The sequence below is a fragment of the Ovis aries genome, chromosome X (genome assembly GCF_016772045.2).
Source record: "Ovis aries strain OAR_USU_Benz2616 breed Rambouillet chromosome X, ARS-UI_Ramb_v3.0, whole genome shotgun sequence".
NCBI lineage: Eukaryota > Metazoa > Chordata > Mammalia > Artiodactyla > Bovidae > Ovis > Ovis aries.
Genome location: NC_056080.1, coordinates 100,526,460 through 100,542,748, shown reverse-complemented (window position 1 = coordinate 100,542,748; position 16,289 = coordinate 100,526,460). Strand labels below are relative to the sequence as shown.

The 16,289-nt window shown below is 38.1% G+C and overlaps 1 protein-coding gene and 1 non-coding gene across 2 annotated transcripts in view; both read left to right on the top strand.

Annotated features, from left to right (window-relative positions):
• HPRT1 (hypoxanthine phosphoribosyltransferase 1) overlaps window positions 1-15,873 on the top strand; it is a 30,351-nt gene extending 14,478 nt beyond the window's left edge. The window contains exons 4-9 of the mRNA XM_015105023.3: window positions 4,460-4,525; window positions 8,056-8,073; window positions 10,803-10,885; window positions 14,370-14,416; window positions 14,571-14,647; window positions 15,171-15,873. Of these exons, the coding sequence (XP_014960509.1) occupies window positions 4,460-4,525; window positions 8,056-8,073; window positions 10,803-10,885; window positions 14,370-14,416; window positions 14,571-14,647; window positions 15,171-15,218 (339 nt within the window). The 3' untranslated portion in view covers window positions 15,219-15,873. The remainder of the gene's footprint in view (window positions 1-4,459; window positions 4,526-8,055; window positions 8,074-10,802; window positions 10,886-14,369; window positions 14,417-14,570; window positions 14,648-15,170) is intronic.
• Window positions 964-1,036, top strand: TRNAG-CCC (transfer RNA glycine (anticodon CCC)). The gene has a single exon. It is a non-coding gene; the product is annotated as a tRNA-Gly (tRNA).
• Window positions 15,874-16,289: the final 416 nt, after the last annotated feature.

The window sequence follows — 16,289 nt, the reverse complement described above, 5'->3', positions numbered from 1 at the left end:
TCCCATGGACAGGGGAGCCTGGCAGGCTACAGTCCATGGGGTCGCAAAAGAGTTGGACACAACTAAACAACAGCAACAACACATTTGAGAACAATGAGGGGCAGAGGGATTAAGTGACTTACCCAAGATTATGCAGGCCTTTGATTTGAACCCAGACCTTTAATTCTATGCAGAAGAGTCTTACTTAGGAAAACTTTTTAACTGACTTGGATTCTCTGATATCGGCTTCCTATTATTTCTTCATCAGTTTTGCATGCAAAGACAATTCATTTTGCCAATTATGGGATTTTCCTCAATTATACTCAAGATAAAGCTGTAAATTTCAGTCTTAATCTTGGAGGTCACTTGATTAGTAGCTTGATTAGGACAACTGTTTAATACATGAAAGGTGCAAATTACTTATAGCGATTTGTTATTTGTAAGAAGCTGGCTTTTTGAGTGAGTTTGTTAAAGAAAAATGCAGAAAATATTGGAATAGTTTCTTAAAGTATCTCTTCTAAGAAGAGGTCAGTAGCTTTCAATCTGTATGTATTTATTTAGTCAATTGCTTTAAGGTATGCTTTTTTCTTCAGAACAGTTAAAGTTTAAATGTAGAGTACCGCTTTGATGTGGTCTAAAGCTTATCTTCTGTAAACCTATTTATATATATATATAAAGCAAGTGAAGTGATTTATGCATTTCTCCTGCTTATTGAACTAAGACCATTGGACACTGATGGGGGAAAGAATTTGTTCAGTTTAAATTGGCAGGAATGGGGATATGTACTGTCCACAGTGTAAAGAAACTCTAACAGAAGGTCAAAAGTGTACTTTCTCATCCTCGCCTGTGGATTTTTACTTTGATGTAGTGCTTGTTGCGCAGCTTAGGTTTTATACAAGTACCCCGACTCATAGAACATGAAGGAAGTAGTCACGTTTGGCCCCATGAAACCACACATTTTATTTTTTTAAAAATGGAGGGATTTCCCTGGTGGTCCAGTGGCTAAGACTCTGCACTCCCAATGCAGGGGGCCTGGGTTCGATCCCTGGTCAGGGAACGAGAGCCTACATGCTGCAACTAAGAGTTCTCATGCCACAGCTAAGACCTGGTAGAGCCACATAAATAAATATTTTTTAAAAAGAAAGAAAGTTTGATAAAATGGAAACACAGACACTAAGGGTATGTATTTGTAAACCCAAAGAGCTTCTCTGGGAATTTTATGTAGTGAACAGTGACATTCTGAGTTAAGGACAGATTGGGCTCTCCCATGCCAGTGCCATCATCTCATGAAGGTTGAAGTACTTGAGAGTCACTCAGTAGTGAAATGCAGCAGGTAGACCTAGACGGGAATGGAGGGAGTGAGGGAAAGTCCTCTGGCGGGGTAATGGATTCATGGTTGCCATTTGTATGCGATTTGGGAACATGTACCTGTATTCTAGCATAGTGGACTGTAACATTTTTCTTAAATGAATGTTCTGTTTTAGCCTGCATTTTAAAAGTTGTTTGTGTTTTCATCAAAGAAGCCTTAGAAGCTAAAACCCTTGGGGCAAACACGAATATGGAGATTTAGATCTACCAGATCAGCAGTGTCTTTCATACTTGGAGTTCTCTTGTCTGTTTCCCTATTACCGTCGCCCTTGAATCACAGGGTTTTTTCCATGATTTCATACTCTCCATACTTTTCAGTTCTCAGATTTTTCCTCTGTACAAAAGGGTCAATTGAAGTTGGAGTGTAATACCAAATTTTAACAGAAGATGTCGCTGTTTACCTTGATTTGTTGTGCTCATTGCAAGCTTCAGGTTTTATACACTTTTTGTTTTCTATTCTGTGTTTGAAACTCTAGGTTTTAAGTTAGAATAAGAGGTGGCAATGAGAAGTGATATGCAAGGGTTTTTTGATGTTGGAAGTCATACTTTTGTATCTTATATTCGTTTGCATCACTGTGTTCTGTTGGCCCATTTGTGTTTTTCAAAAATAACACTGCCATCAAATATGGATATGTATATAGAAGCATTCAGGCATACCTTGTTTTATTGTGCTTCATTTTATAGTGCATTTTTAAAAATAAGTTGAAGGTTTTGGGCAGTTCTGTGTCAAGCAAATCTATTGAGGCCATTTTTCCAGCAACACTTTTGCACTCTTTGCATCTGTGAATTACATTTTGGTAATTCACACAATAGTTCAAGCTTTCATTCTTATTATATTTGTTATGGTGATCTGTGATTAGTGATCTTTGATGTTACCATTACAAAAAGATTAAGACTCACTGAAGGCTCCGATGATGGTTAGAATTTTATTTATATATATTTGGGGGGAGGTTGTACCTTAGTTTCATGTTTTATTTTTAAAGAAACTGCTGATTTCCAGAGTGCCTGTACACTCACATGAAGTATAAATGGTCCAGTTTGTCTGCATCCTCCACAGTGTTTGCTGTCATTACTTTATTTTCTTTTAAGTGACTTTTTATTGGAATATAGTTGATTTACAATGTTGTGTTAGTTTCCGGTGTACAGCAGTGAATCAGTTATACATACACATATGCATGCGTGCGTGCCAAGTCGCTTCAGTCGCGTCTGACTCTTCGCAACGCTATGGCCTGTAGCCCTCCAAGCTCCCTTGTCCATGGGATTCTCCAAGCGAGAATCCTGGAGTGGGTTGCCACGCCCTCCAGGGCAAATTCCCAAACCCACATCTTGTCTACCAGGCGGGTTCTTTACTACTAGCACCACGTGAGAAGCCCCGCATAGGCATATGTCCATTTTTTTAAGTCTTTTCACATAGAGGCCATTATAGAGTATTGAGTGGAGTTCCCTGCACTACACACAGTAGGTCCTTCTATTTTATATATAGTAGTGTGCATCTGTCAATCCTAATCTCCCCATGTAGCCCTCTTCCCCCTTACCCCTGGTAACCCTAAGTTTGTTTTCTACGTCTTTGATTCTATTTCTGTTTTGTAAATAGGTTCATTTGTACCATTTTTTAAGATTCCACATATAAATGATAACATTTTCTAGCAATAAAGTATTTTTAAATTAAGTAATGTATACTGTTTTTCAGACATAATGCTGTTTCACACTTTACATAGACTACAGTACAGTGTAAATGTGACTTTTATGTCCATTGAGAAACCAAAAAATTTGTGTGACTTACTTTATTGCGACATTCATGTTATCATGATGGTCTGGAACCAAACCCCAAATATCTCTGAAGTATTCCTACATGTAAAAGTAGAAAGTCTTCTTATCCCTTGTCACTGCTCAGAGGTAATTGCAGTTATAAGCTTTTTAGAAATGCTGAACAGAAATGGCTTCATAGGCAGCACATTGCTCTGCAGCTTGGTGTTTTAGTTACTGTTGTTCATGACAGTATGTACAGATTGTCAGATTCTTTTTAATAGCTGCACAGTATTACACTGTGTGGATGAACTTAAATAATTCCCTGTTAATAGACATGTTGGTTGTCTCTAATTTTTGTTGAGAATGTGAAAATATTCTGCATTTTCTTCTGGTCTGCTTATGGCTTTATTTTTTATGTTTAGATTGTAATCCATCTGGAATTTATTTTTGTGTATGCTATGAGGTAGGGATCATACATTCTTTTTTTCCCAAATGGATTACTAGTTGATGAAACACCATTTATTAAATAATTCATCTTTTTCTTACTGACTTGAAATAACCAACTTTCTCATGTACTAAATCCTCATGTATTTCTGGGTCTGTTCCTGGGTTCCATTCTGTTCCTTGATCTCTTTGTCTGTTACTGTGCTGTACAGCACCATTCTAATTGGCAGGACTTTGGTATGGTTTGCTCTCTGGTAGGGCAAGTCTAAGCTCTTTCATTCACTGTTCTTTCTCTAGTTTTCTGTCTTGAATCCAGCAGAGCTGAATTGCGATCATTATCACCAGCTAGAGTGGGTGTGGAGTGTTCCCTTTTGAAACTCCTTTAATGGTTTCTACTAGATTCTGTGATAGCATAAGACTAGGCGCCTAAGAGGTATGCTTTAAAGGACTACTGATCAGACCTGATTTCCCAGACTGTGCTGAAGGTGGCCTGGGCCTCAGCTACACTTTTGAGGCACATATCTTTGGAGTTGAGTGTGATATAGACCAGATTCTACAGTTTGATTGACTCATGGGAATGGTCCAGGGCCAGAACCAGACACCTGTCATGCTAATAAATTCTTTCATAGTTCAGAAATTACCGAGACTGAAGATGGGTGGCTGCTGTAATATTGCCCATTCAAAAATGCGTGTGCCCCATTTTTAGGACTCTTCAAAGCATCAAATCAGTAGTGGCCAATTAGAACTTCTTAATTTTTTGTCATTTATTTCTAGAAACATAATTCTTAGAGTATCATAATTCTGTGACATGAGATAGCTAACTTTTTAAATCTCCTAGTTCCCATTTGATAACTTGAAATGTGTGTGTATTATATGGAAGGATATACATGTATATTTATACTTTTTTTTTTTAAATTAGAACGACCAGTCAACAGGTGACATAAAAGTAATTGGTGGAGATGATCTCTCAACTTTAACTGGAAAGGTATGTATCTTGTTGTTGTTCTTTTTCTGGTTCTCTTAGGTGTACGGTTAGGTTGTTTATTTGATGCTTTTCTCATTTCTTGAGGCAAGCTCATAGATAAACTTCCTCTTAGGGAAAGGTATGTATCTTGAGGGAGAAAGAAAGAACACTCCATACCAAGAGTCATACTGTGCTTTCAATCCATCACCAAGAGGCAGTTTAGATAGTTATTTATGTACTCAAACACAAGTTATTTAGCCCTTGGAAACAATCTAAGTTAGGCATCTAAGCTAGGTCATATAGCAAAGAGGCCACAGAATCCAACATTAAACTTCAAATCTCTTGTTGCCAAGTACTGTTGGTATGCTTCTGTGCGGATCTAATTTGGGATCCTTCAAAAGAATATATGAAGGGAAAGCCTCCTTTTAAAAACTAGATCACACATAGTTTCTTAAAAGATAAACAGTATAACGTAGTGACTGAAAGTGTGGGTTCTGGAAGTGAAGAACTTCGATTCAATGCTTGACTCAGTGCTTCCTAACTTCGTGACCTTGGGCAGGGTCTTCAACTTCTCTGACTCCCATATGTATGGTGGGATGATACTGGCAACCACCTCAGAGAATTAAGAGGGTCAAGTGATACTAATCGTGTAGAACTCTTTCAGCAGTTTCTGGTAGTTCGAACACTTCAAATATACTATTATTTTAAGGAATCACAAAAAGAGTTTTAAATACATCAAAAATCTTCCACTATCGATGTTTAGCTGAGATAATAGAGCTATTAAAATGTTTGAGTATTATTCTTCTGATACACTGAAATGATTTTTGAGTAACCTGCGATAAATGATGGACTGCTATGATTTGTTTTTCAGCTGCCAGTTATTTTATTTTTTTTTGCTGATAGACACAGTACCAGATATAAAGGCGTAAACTTACAAAAGTTTCACAAGAATCCTGTGAGGTAGATATTCTCATTCTCATTTTATAGATCAAGAAACTAAAGACTCAGAAAGGTTGAAGGATTTGTCCAAAGTCACTCTGCCGGCAGAGGGAAAGAAAGTTAAAGTGTTAGTCACTCAGTCATGTCTGACTCTTTGCGACCGCATGGTCTGTCCATGGGATTCTCCAAGCAAGAATACTGGAGTGGATTGCCATTCCCTTCTCCAGGGGATCTTCCCAACCAAGGGATTGAACCCAGGCCTCCTGCATTGCAGGCAGAATCTTTACCATCTGAGCTACCAGGGAAGCTGGCGAATGATAGAACTTGAATTTAAATTTAGGTCTATCTAGCTCCAAAGTTCTTTTCTTCCTCTGGTTTTTAGATTTTAATGCTTATAGCTTACTAACATGACTGAGTATCTATAAGGCAATTTTAACATACAACACGTGTCAAATTCTATGGCCTCATATCAAAGTCATGCCAAACTAAGGTTGTCTTCCTCAACATCTTTGAAAACTTCAAAGGAGAAATTGTAAGCTGTTGACTCTTCTCCCTTTCTGCCAGGCATATCCTCCTTCCCTTTCAGCATGCTTTGTCCATATTTAGAAGTCATTTGAAGCCCTTACTCCTAGAATCAGTTTTTAGTGCTGAAAGGGACCTAGCCTTCAAAGCTTTCTGATTCCATTTGACCTTGCCTTTCCTACCTAGTGGCTTTCCCACTGCATAGCTCTGTGATCTTACAAGTTCTTTGCTTCTGAAATAACTTAGAGTAAGCTCATTTATTGTGGAAAAAAATCAAGATGCAGAAGTTGGGTGAAGTTGTTTCTTAGGGGTAAGATTATGGATTATTTAGACTTTCTATTTCAGTTTGTCTCTATGAGTAGTTTCCCTTTTTTTTTCCTAGTTAGTAGCTGAGAATATGGGCTTTGAACCCTGAAAACCTCTCTTCAAGTCTATCCACTTGACTATTTCTATAACTTTAAGCAAATCATTTGACCTCTGAACCTTTTTTTTTCATTTATTAAGTAAAGAGGTAGCTATTTGATATAAAATAAACTCTCAATAATAGTTGTAATTCTCATTCTTTTATTTTTAAACAGTAATGATACCATACTGTGGATACTATAATTTTGTGTGGCAAATATTTAATCTTTGATTTGTGTAAACTGTCTCATAGTACTAAAAGTCTTTGATTATGATGTAGACAAGCTTTTGCAGCTACTTAGTATTCGAGCCAAGACTAGACTCCAGTTTCTCTGTCTCATAATTCAGTGCTATTTTCAAACTATAACTCCATCCCATGGTTCTGATTGCCACATCAGTGAGCCACAGTTACTGATGGGAAAATATTATCCTTCAGATGTGCTAGCTGGGCTAGAGAAAATGCTGAGCAAACCACATGGTGGGTGGTGAAACAATTATTGGTTCATTACTTGATTGCAGTTGGCCCTTGAACAACATGGGTTTGAACTGTGTGAGTCCACTCATATGCGCATTTTTTTTATATCTGTGCTACACTACTACACAATCTGTAGTTGGTCGAATCTGTGAATATGGAGGAACTGTGGATACAGCCGGCTGTAAAGGCATATATGGTTTTCAAGTGTGTGGAAGGTTGGTGTCCCTAGCCTCCTCGTCGTTCAAGGGTCAAATGTGTATTCAATTTTCCTAAAGATTTAGGTTACAGTATCTTTTGAGAATAGAGAAATTAGTTGTAATATGAGGAAGAGAGTATTGTATGTGAACTATTGTAGTAATATGTATATTATAAAATACATGCAGTTATAAAATTACAGATTACATAAGGTGAGGTTTAAAAAATTTCGAATGTTTCTTTCAAACCTCCCTTGATAACCACTGACTTAGAAAAGTATAGAGAACATCATACCTGATGTAGGTATGTGACAGAGAAATGAGGACTGCAAATAAATACTATAACATGAGTCTTCTTATGACTGATTATAATCAGTATGTGAAATGCTACCTCATTCCCAAGAATAGATAGGACTCTTCTCTACCTTAGACAGTTAAGGCAGTATTTCCTCTAAGGGTTCTTTTAGCTATAAAATTCTAAGAGGTAGAAATTGGGATAAGGGTTTATGGTAGCAGGAAGCATTGGTATCTTTTTTTTAGTTTAGTCCAAGAATATGAGCACATGCAGATCAATTTCAGCCTACCAAGAAAATGGGGGTTTTAATAGCATTCCATATGGTAAGTTAAATGCATGATTTTGGAGTTCTTGTACAAATTATAGTTTTTAAATGTTAGAGTTGGAATACATATTAGTATATTTCTACATGGGAAACTGAGGCCCAGAGAAAATTTTCAACTTGCCTGAGATTATTCTGTTTAAGTAATAGAAAGTCTTTTTAAAAATTGAACATATGGGTCACATTTTATTTTAAAAATTCCATTGCAGTGAAAATTTTATATTAAAGAGTTTCAAATCCCAACAGATGGCCCATTTGTTTAAATCAGGGTTTGATATAGTAAAGTAGGTTAAAACAAGAATTTGGAGAAATCCTTAGAGTTTGTTATGATGTGACTTTAAACTATAATTGGAAACACTGTCTGATTCATTGTACTGATTTTCATTTCTCTTTTTCTTCCAGAATGTCTTGATTGTCGAAGTAAGTTTTACATATTTTTAATGTGGTGTTTATGATTTTCTAACTTTGTATACGCAGTCCTAAAGGTAACCCAGGGAAAGAAATTCCTTTTCATCAGTTTTCCTGATGGGCTTGTGTTATAAGGGAATGAGATTGTTTGTAAGAAGTATTTAGTAATTTATTTTTAAGTTAAATTGAATAGTGGAAACATTATGTTATATATCTTACCCCTCTCTTTTTGGCTTGGAATTTAAAACTTTCTTTTAAAGTTACATATATCATTCCCATCCATGTTTTTATGCTTCTCTTGCGTATATATAATCATATACAAAGCATATCTTTTGATAATTTACATGTGAAAGTCACTCAGTTGTGTCCGACTCTTTGTGACCCCATGGACTGTATAGTCTATGAAATTCTCCAGGCCAAAATACTGGATTGGGTAACCTTTACCTTCTCCGGGGGATCTTTCTGACCCAGGGATCAAACCCAGGTCTCCCACATTGCAGGTGGATTCTTTACCAGCTGAGCCGTAAGGGAAGCCCAAGAATACTGGAGTGGGTAGCCTATCCCTTTTCCAGGGGATCTTCCCAACCCAGGAATCAAACCGGGGTCTCCTGCACTGCAGGTGAATTCTTTACCAACCGAGCTATCAGGGAAGCCCATAGTCTCTATATGTTCTCTCTTGCAACTTGTTATTCTCACTCAGAATTGGTTTTGAGGTTATTCATGTTGAGACATATAGAGTTACTTGACCTTAAAATTCATCATAACATTGCAGTGTATGAATCAACCTATTTGTTGCCCTACAAATAGGGAGTTTGCTTCCAATTTTTCCTACTACAACAGGATTGCTAAGAGCATCCTTGTGATGTCCCGTGTGCATGTGTTTGAGTACCCTCTGGATGTAATGACTTGGTTGTAGAATTTGTACATTTTCAATTTGACTGTTATTGCCAAATTACTCATCAAAGTACTATATAGAATAAATTCTCACTCTTTTCTGTAAAATGATATAAGGCTTAAGGGCAGCATGCGCTTAGTTGCTCAGTTGTGTCCTACTCTTTGCAGCCCCATGGGCAGAGGAGCCTGGGGAGCTACAGTCCATGGGGATTCTCCCAGCAAGAATACTGGAGTGGGTTGCCATTTCTCTTTCTAGGGGATCTTCCCGACCCAGGGGTTGAATCCAGGCCTCCCGCATTACAGGTGGATTCTTTACCATCTGAGCTGCCAGTAACCCCTAATTCATTTTTTTAAAATTGTTATCAGGGTTCTTAGATTTTAGCTTATAGATTAAAAAAATAAACAAGTAAGACTCTTTCCAAATGGTTTGTGTACATGAGTATCCCTGGGAACTGGTTGCTTTTTAAAAATGCAGATTCACTAATTCCACTTCAGATTGATTCATTTTGTCTAGGGTAATGCCACTTAAGAAATTACTACAAACTAAGCAGCTTAAAACAACGCACATTTATTATCTCAGGGTTCAGGGATCAGGGGCCTGAGTTCAGGGTAGCTGAGTCCTCTGCCCCAGGTCTCATCAGGCTGAATCAAAGCTGGGACTCTGATCTCACCTGTGGTTCATGGTACTCTGGTACTGTCTTCCAAATTCATTCCCATTGTTGGCACAACTGAGTTCCTGTGGTTGCGAGACTAGGAGCCCCATTTTCTTGCTCGGCTGTCCTCATGTCCTAGCACACGGCCCTCTCACATGGCAGCTGACTTCTTCAAAACCAGCCGAATCTCTCTCCAGGCTGCTCCAGCCATTTTGTGTAACACAACCTAATGCCTACTCCATCATTTCACAAGTCCTGCTCACCCTCAGGGAGCAGGGGATTATTCTCGACGTGTCCACTAGAGAGCGAGAGTCAGAGTCTGTCTATCACAGCCCAGAGATCTGTATTTTTCACAAATCCCCAGCCCTGGTGTTTCTGATGACTTACAGCTTCATTTTGTGAGCACTGCTTTAGACCATCTGCAGAGAATATTTTCACTAAAGAACATTAGGGTTATGGTTGAAGAAATATTTTCCCAATTAGAGATGGGTTTCTTTTGAATAATGTCCTACTTTTGACTAAATAGCTAAAATTAACTTTCATGTAAAGTCATTCTATATGGTAAAATCTTAATATTTTGGATACTTTTTTTTTAGTCTTTATTTGCTTGGCTGCACCTGGTCTTAGTGGTGGCATGCGGGATTTTAAGTTGCGGCATGCAGGAGCTAGTTCCCTCACCAGGGATAGAACCCGGGCCCCTGCATTGGGAATGTGGAGTCTTAGCCACTGGACCACCAGGGAGGTCCCTTGGATACTTTTAAGATAATATAAAACAGTGTTTCTCAGTGTGGTCTTTTAACCACCCGCGTCTAAGAGTTGGAAGCAAAGCATCCTCATCTTGAATTTATGAAAAAATATCTAATCTCCTATAATGAAGGGCAGCACCACAACTCTCTAATAAAATATGCATGTACATACTTGCATATATATTTAAACTAGCTGTCATTGACCTCTTGGTGCCTATAAAATCCAGCCCTGAGGACTGGCGTTCCTACTGCTTGCTGAGAGCCAACTGATTTTCAGATTCTAGAATATCTCAGTATGAATTGTGGTGAGAATAACTGCACTGAAAAAAGTGGCATTATTCCAGTTATACATGGGATTTTCGTTTTTTGTGTGTGTTTGTATAATGACTGAATTTAAAGCTGTGATGGTTTTATTTGCCATTTAAATATCTTTGCTTTGTTTTTAAAGGATATAATTGACACTGGGAAGACAATGCAGACTTTGCTTTCCTTGGTCAAGAAGCATAAACCAAAGATGGTCAAGGTTGCGAGGTACGTATATAACATTTTGACATAAGCTACTTCATTTGAAAAAAGAGTACTTGCTGCTTTGTAAGAGTAAATTTTCTCAACTCTGGTTTTATCTTCACAAAGTAATATGATCTCAAGTAGGACTCAGTAAACGTCCTTGTAAATCATTCATCACGTTTTAAAGCTTTTCAGTGCAGTTGCCTTATCGTCTTATGTTATTAATGTTTGGTTTTTCAACAATATAGTAATGATACCAACTTTTCCAGGGTAGCATGGCAGAGGGTTTGGGGCCACTTTGCAAAATTGAGACCAAGGATCCTAAAGACAAATAAGGAGGTGGTGGGAAAGGTTAGGCCTTGAAGCTCCTTCGCTGCTGCAATTGAGTGCTGGATTGGTCCTGTGTATTGCATCTTGTTTTGTAACTACATTGAAAATGGACAATGCCTACTTCCTTTCTTCTGAATCAGCCTCACCTCCTGGTCCTACCTATGCCGTCTGGTTTTTGCTTTATTCTACCTGTGTTTATTTTATCCCTAATTATAGTTTCACCGCCCGCCCCCCCCCCCCCAACAACTCTGAGGTCAGTTGTTAGTCCCACTTCATGGATAGGAATAGCAAGGCATAGGGAATTATCCAAAAAGCACAGAGCTGGATCACTGTAAAGGTGAGATTTGAACCCAGAAACCTGGCTGAGTTTATGCTGTACTATTTTAAGTGTTTTGTCGACTGACATTCCTGTGTGGATTTTTTTTTCCTTATTTATTTATTTTTCTAAAATTTGACCAATCTGCAATTTTTGTGTAGGGGTCAGATAGTGGTCTGCCTTTTTTTCCCCTAAATGATTACCTGGTTTTTATAAACCTCTCTTAAAGGAACAAAGTATTTGTTGAACATCTTTGAATCAGAGTAAGCCTTCCACTGAGTCATATGTCTGTAGTTTGTCTTTCAGGGCTTTTCTGATAGCTGGTGCAAGTTTATCATCAGGATTTGGGACAGGCATGATAAAAGTGTAGAAATGATGCATTCTAGTGCTCTAAGCAATTTCCTGTAAACCAGTCAGTGCACTTGCTTATTTCTCTACGTGCTTTTAGGGTTTTAAATGTCAACCTACCGTGGTATGTACTTTTCTAGATATTCTTTTGTGCCTCTTTCCTGGAATATGCTGAGAAACTGAGAAAGACTGCCTCGTGAGAGAGGTATTTCCTGTGGCTGGAGGTGTGAAGTATTCAAAGAATACCTAGGTCATTTAGTGATGGACTTGACCCAAGTCATTTGTTTTTCAACCTTTTTTTCTTAATCTCTTCCTCGCCATTACATTTTAATATTACAGATATATTGTGCATTTGTTTGTGTAGTGTATGTGTATCTGTGCTTTATGCATAAGGAGAGGAAACATAAAGCTTATTCTTTTTATTCAGAGCAGGGTTAAGAATGACTAGAAAGCTTTTTAACTTCAAAGTTAAATTGCAAATAAAAAACTCAGCATTTGGGAAACAGTTTGGCAGTTTCTTAAGAAATGAAACCTGTATATGCCATATAGCTCCCAACAGCTGTACACTGGGCTTTTCTCCCAGAGAAATGCAAACTTGCATCTGCACAAAAACCCATGTATGGATGTTCATGGCAGCTGCATTTGTAATAGCTCCAAACTGGAAAGAATGAAAATGTCCTTTGGTAGGTGACTGATTAAACTGTGGTCCACCCTACCATGGGATCCTACTCAGCCCTAAAAAGGAACAAGCTACTGATCCACACAGTGACTTGGAGGAGGATCAAGGGACTGTTCAATAAAAGCCAATCTTAAAAAGGGCACATACTGTATAATTCCATTTATACAGCCTCTTAAAGTGACAAAATGATAGAAATGGAGAACAGATTAGTGTTTGTCAAGGGTTAGGAGGTGATGTCTGGAGGTGACTATAAATAAAGAGGTAGCAAGAGAAAGCCATGTGTGATGGAAAGTTCTGTATCCTGATTGTGGTGGTGGTTACATGAATCCACACATGTGATACAATTGCCTAGAACTACACATATATAAATATGAGCATGTAAAGCTGGTGAAATCTGGACAAGGTCAGTCCACCAATGTCCATGTCCTGGTTGTGGTAATCTGCTGCATTATGTGAAATGTTCATTGGAGGAAACTGGGGAAAGGACACAGGGATCCTCCCTGTGCATTTTTTTGGTAACTTCCAATTATTTAATTCAAATCTATAGGAACATAAGGTGCTGAGTTCCCCTGAGCTCTTAGTACAGCTTGCACTGAGTTTAATGATACCTTTTCTGGATTGTTCCTGAATGAGTTCAGGTAGATGGAAGGGGTTTTGCTGTGATCAGTTTGTTATTTTCTTTCTAAATAAAAACCGAGTCCAAGTGTCTCCTCTCATTACTGGAAGGAGAATCACAAAGGACTTACTAGACTGTGATCTCTTGGAGTGTAGGCTAGTGCTCCTCAACTTAGGCTGCACATTGTAATCACCTGAGAGGTTTTTTTTAATAGTTATTAATTTAATTTATTTATTTGGCTGCCCCAGGTCCTAGCTATGGCACTCGGGATCCTTGATCCCCAGCTGCGGCATGTGGAATCATGAGTTGTGGCACTGTGAACTCCCAGCTCTGATACATAGGATCCAGTTCCGTGACCAGAGATCAAACCTAGACCCCCCTGTATTTGGAGCAGGAAGTCCCTCGCCTGAGAATTTAAAAGTGCCTTCCCCTGAGCTTCAGATGTAATTGGTGAGGGGTATGGCTTGGGCATCTCAGTTCTGTTACATATTTTTTAAGGTTCCCAGATAATTCTGATGTGTAGGTTTTTTCCAGCCCTTTTAATATACTTATCTCTGAAGGTGTGAAATCTTGAGTTTTATTGGGACTGCCCTTATCATATGTAAAGACGTTCAAAGCACCATTACAGGTTGGTTTTTTTTTTTTTTTTTAATAGCTGAAAAAATTCTGCAGGCAGCATTTGGGTTATGAAATTAGCTTTTTTTTTTTTTTTTTGATTTTTTTTTTTTTGAAATTAGCTTTTGTAGAGTTGCTGCATCCTACCGGCAGTTTCTGCTCCCCAAAGTAAATACCAACTCCTTAGGGTGGTAGTTTGTTTATTTATTTTTTGGCTAAAGTGCCCCTTTGTAAGCCACTTATTTGATTTGGGACTAAGAGCCTTTATCTTATCATCTTTGCTCATTGGCATTCCCCACCCATTCATCCTCCTAGTGAGCTGCCCTTTGATGGACATGTGGGTAGTCAGGGGGCAGCTCTCAGAACAGTCCCTTCTGTCCCAGGTAGAGATCAGTCAAGGGCCCCATCTGTAGCGTGAGCTTGTTGCTGCCCCTACCCAGGGTGCCCTGTGATGTTGCTCTCCATTTCACAGTCTTTGAGTCTGTGAAAACTGACCATAGCAGGCTAAACGGCAGATGAAACCATGTTGCAGAACACACATGTCCTCTTCTGTAATGCCCTCTGGTGTCTCCATGTGTCACATGTCACATTTTATAATTAACAGCTTGCTGGTGAAAAGGACCCCTCGAAGTGTTGGATATAGACCAGACTGTAAGTGAATTACTTTTCGTTAATCATTGAACCGTCTTTAACCCAAACAAGTTTTATATGAAATGGTTTAGAGTTACTTTAGAGAATGTTTACACATATTAGATTTGAAAGTGATGTTTTCTGTATCTGAATGATGAATTATGGTTCTTTTTAGTTGTTGGATTTGAAATTCCAGACAAGTTTGTTGTGGGATATGCCCTTGACTATAATGAATACTTCAGGGACTTGAATGTAAGTAATGCTTCTTTTCTTCACTCTCAGTTTTCAGAACCCATATAAAAATTTACAAAAGGGAAGACTTGTTTTCTCTTTCCACCACCTCATAATTCGAACAGACTGATGGTTCCCATTAGTCACATAAAGCTGTAGTCAAGTACAGGTGTCCTTAGAGCTGGAACTTGGCCAGGCGAGGGCGACACTTCTTGCTGGCTCCACAGTTGAACAGCTTTAATACACAATAACCGTCCCATTATTATTTCAGATGATAGATGTGATCATAAGAAAGAAAGGAACTAGTTTCTATCTCTTAAGTCACTCTGCTTCAAATACCCACCTCCTCCTCTGGAGGCAGGAATCTGGAGAATGCATTTGTGAGTATGGATGAGGAAGATAGGGAAGGCACATAGATCTCTGTTGGTTTCACTAAAACCCCTGCAGCATAATACTATTCATAGAAGACATGCCAAATATTGTGCTTGCCTTTCACTTCAGATGATATTTTTCTAATGTAAATGTCTCAATTTTTATTTTATAGCACGTGTGTGTCATTAGCGAAACTGGAAAAGCAAAATACAAAGCCTAAGATGAGAGTTCGAGTTGAGTTTGGAAATACCTGGCATCCCATTGAAATCACCAGTGACATGATCCAATGTTCTCATTCTGTGGCCAGCTGCTTAGTAGAGCTTATTGCATGCATCTCCTAAGAATTCGATCTGTTTTGTATTTTAGAAATGTCAGTTGCTGCATTCCTGAACTCTTCATTTGCACTACGAGCCTAAAGACTATCAGTTCCCTTTGGGTAGATTGTTGTTTGACTTGTGAATGAAATATCTCTTAAACCACACCACTATTGACTGAAAATATGGAAATTGTATCTGTAAGAAACATTTAAAGAGAAGAATATATTAGTTTTTTAATTGGTATTTTAATTTTTATATATTCAGGAAAGAACAGAAGTGATTGAATATTGTTAACTATACCACTGTGTGTTTAGAAAAGTAACAGGCGGTCAGTTTCGTATCTGTGAGGTATTGTTATGTCAGAGAAACTATGTCCTGGAACTTTTTTAGTAGATTTCAGTAGTATTGACTATATTTTCTTGCTTGTTCAGATTATTTCTGGTGAACGTTTGTCAACAGTTCCTTTTCAATACAGGTCAGTAAGTTCCAGAAACCTACCACTTTTTGAATTCTTTAGTGTAAAAATCCTTCAAATAAAGGCTGTCTCTTTAAAGGAAATTATGCATACCTGTCATTTCTCTACAAATTAACCTAGTTTAGTTTTCTGTTGGCTACCTTTTCCTTGTCTGTTAAATTTTAGTAGATAGTTTAATTGTAATCTTTACCAAACACAGCAAATAATGATTTTCTATTAAAACGGGTTGGTGGAGCTAGACCTTCTTCAGAGGCCTTAGATTTTAGACACATAGTATATAGTTTATTATATTTTCCTATGCTAAAATAACACCACTCAGGGAATTCTCTGGTGGTCTAGTGGTTAGGACTTTGTACTTCCACTGCCAAGGGCCCAAGTTCGATCCCTGGTCATGGAAGAAAGATCCCACAAACTGAGAGGGGCAACCAAAAATAAAATCACATGGCTCTCTCTTTTGTAATTCTGTTAAATTGTTTCAGTCACAACTTCACCTACACTT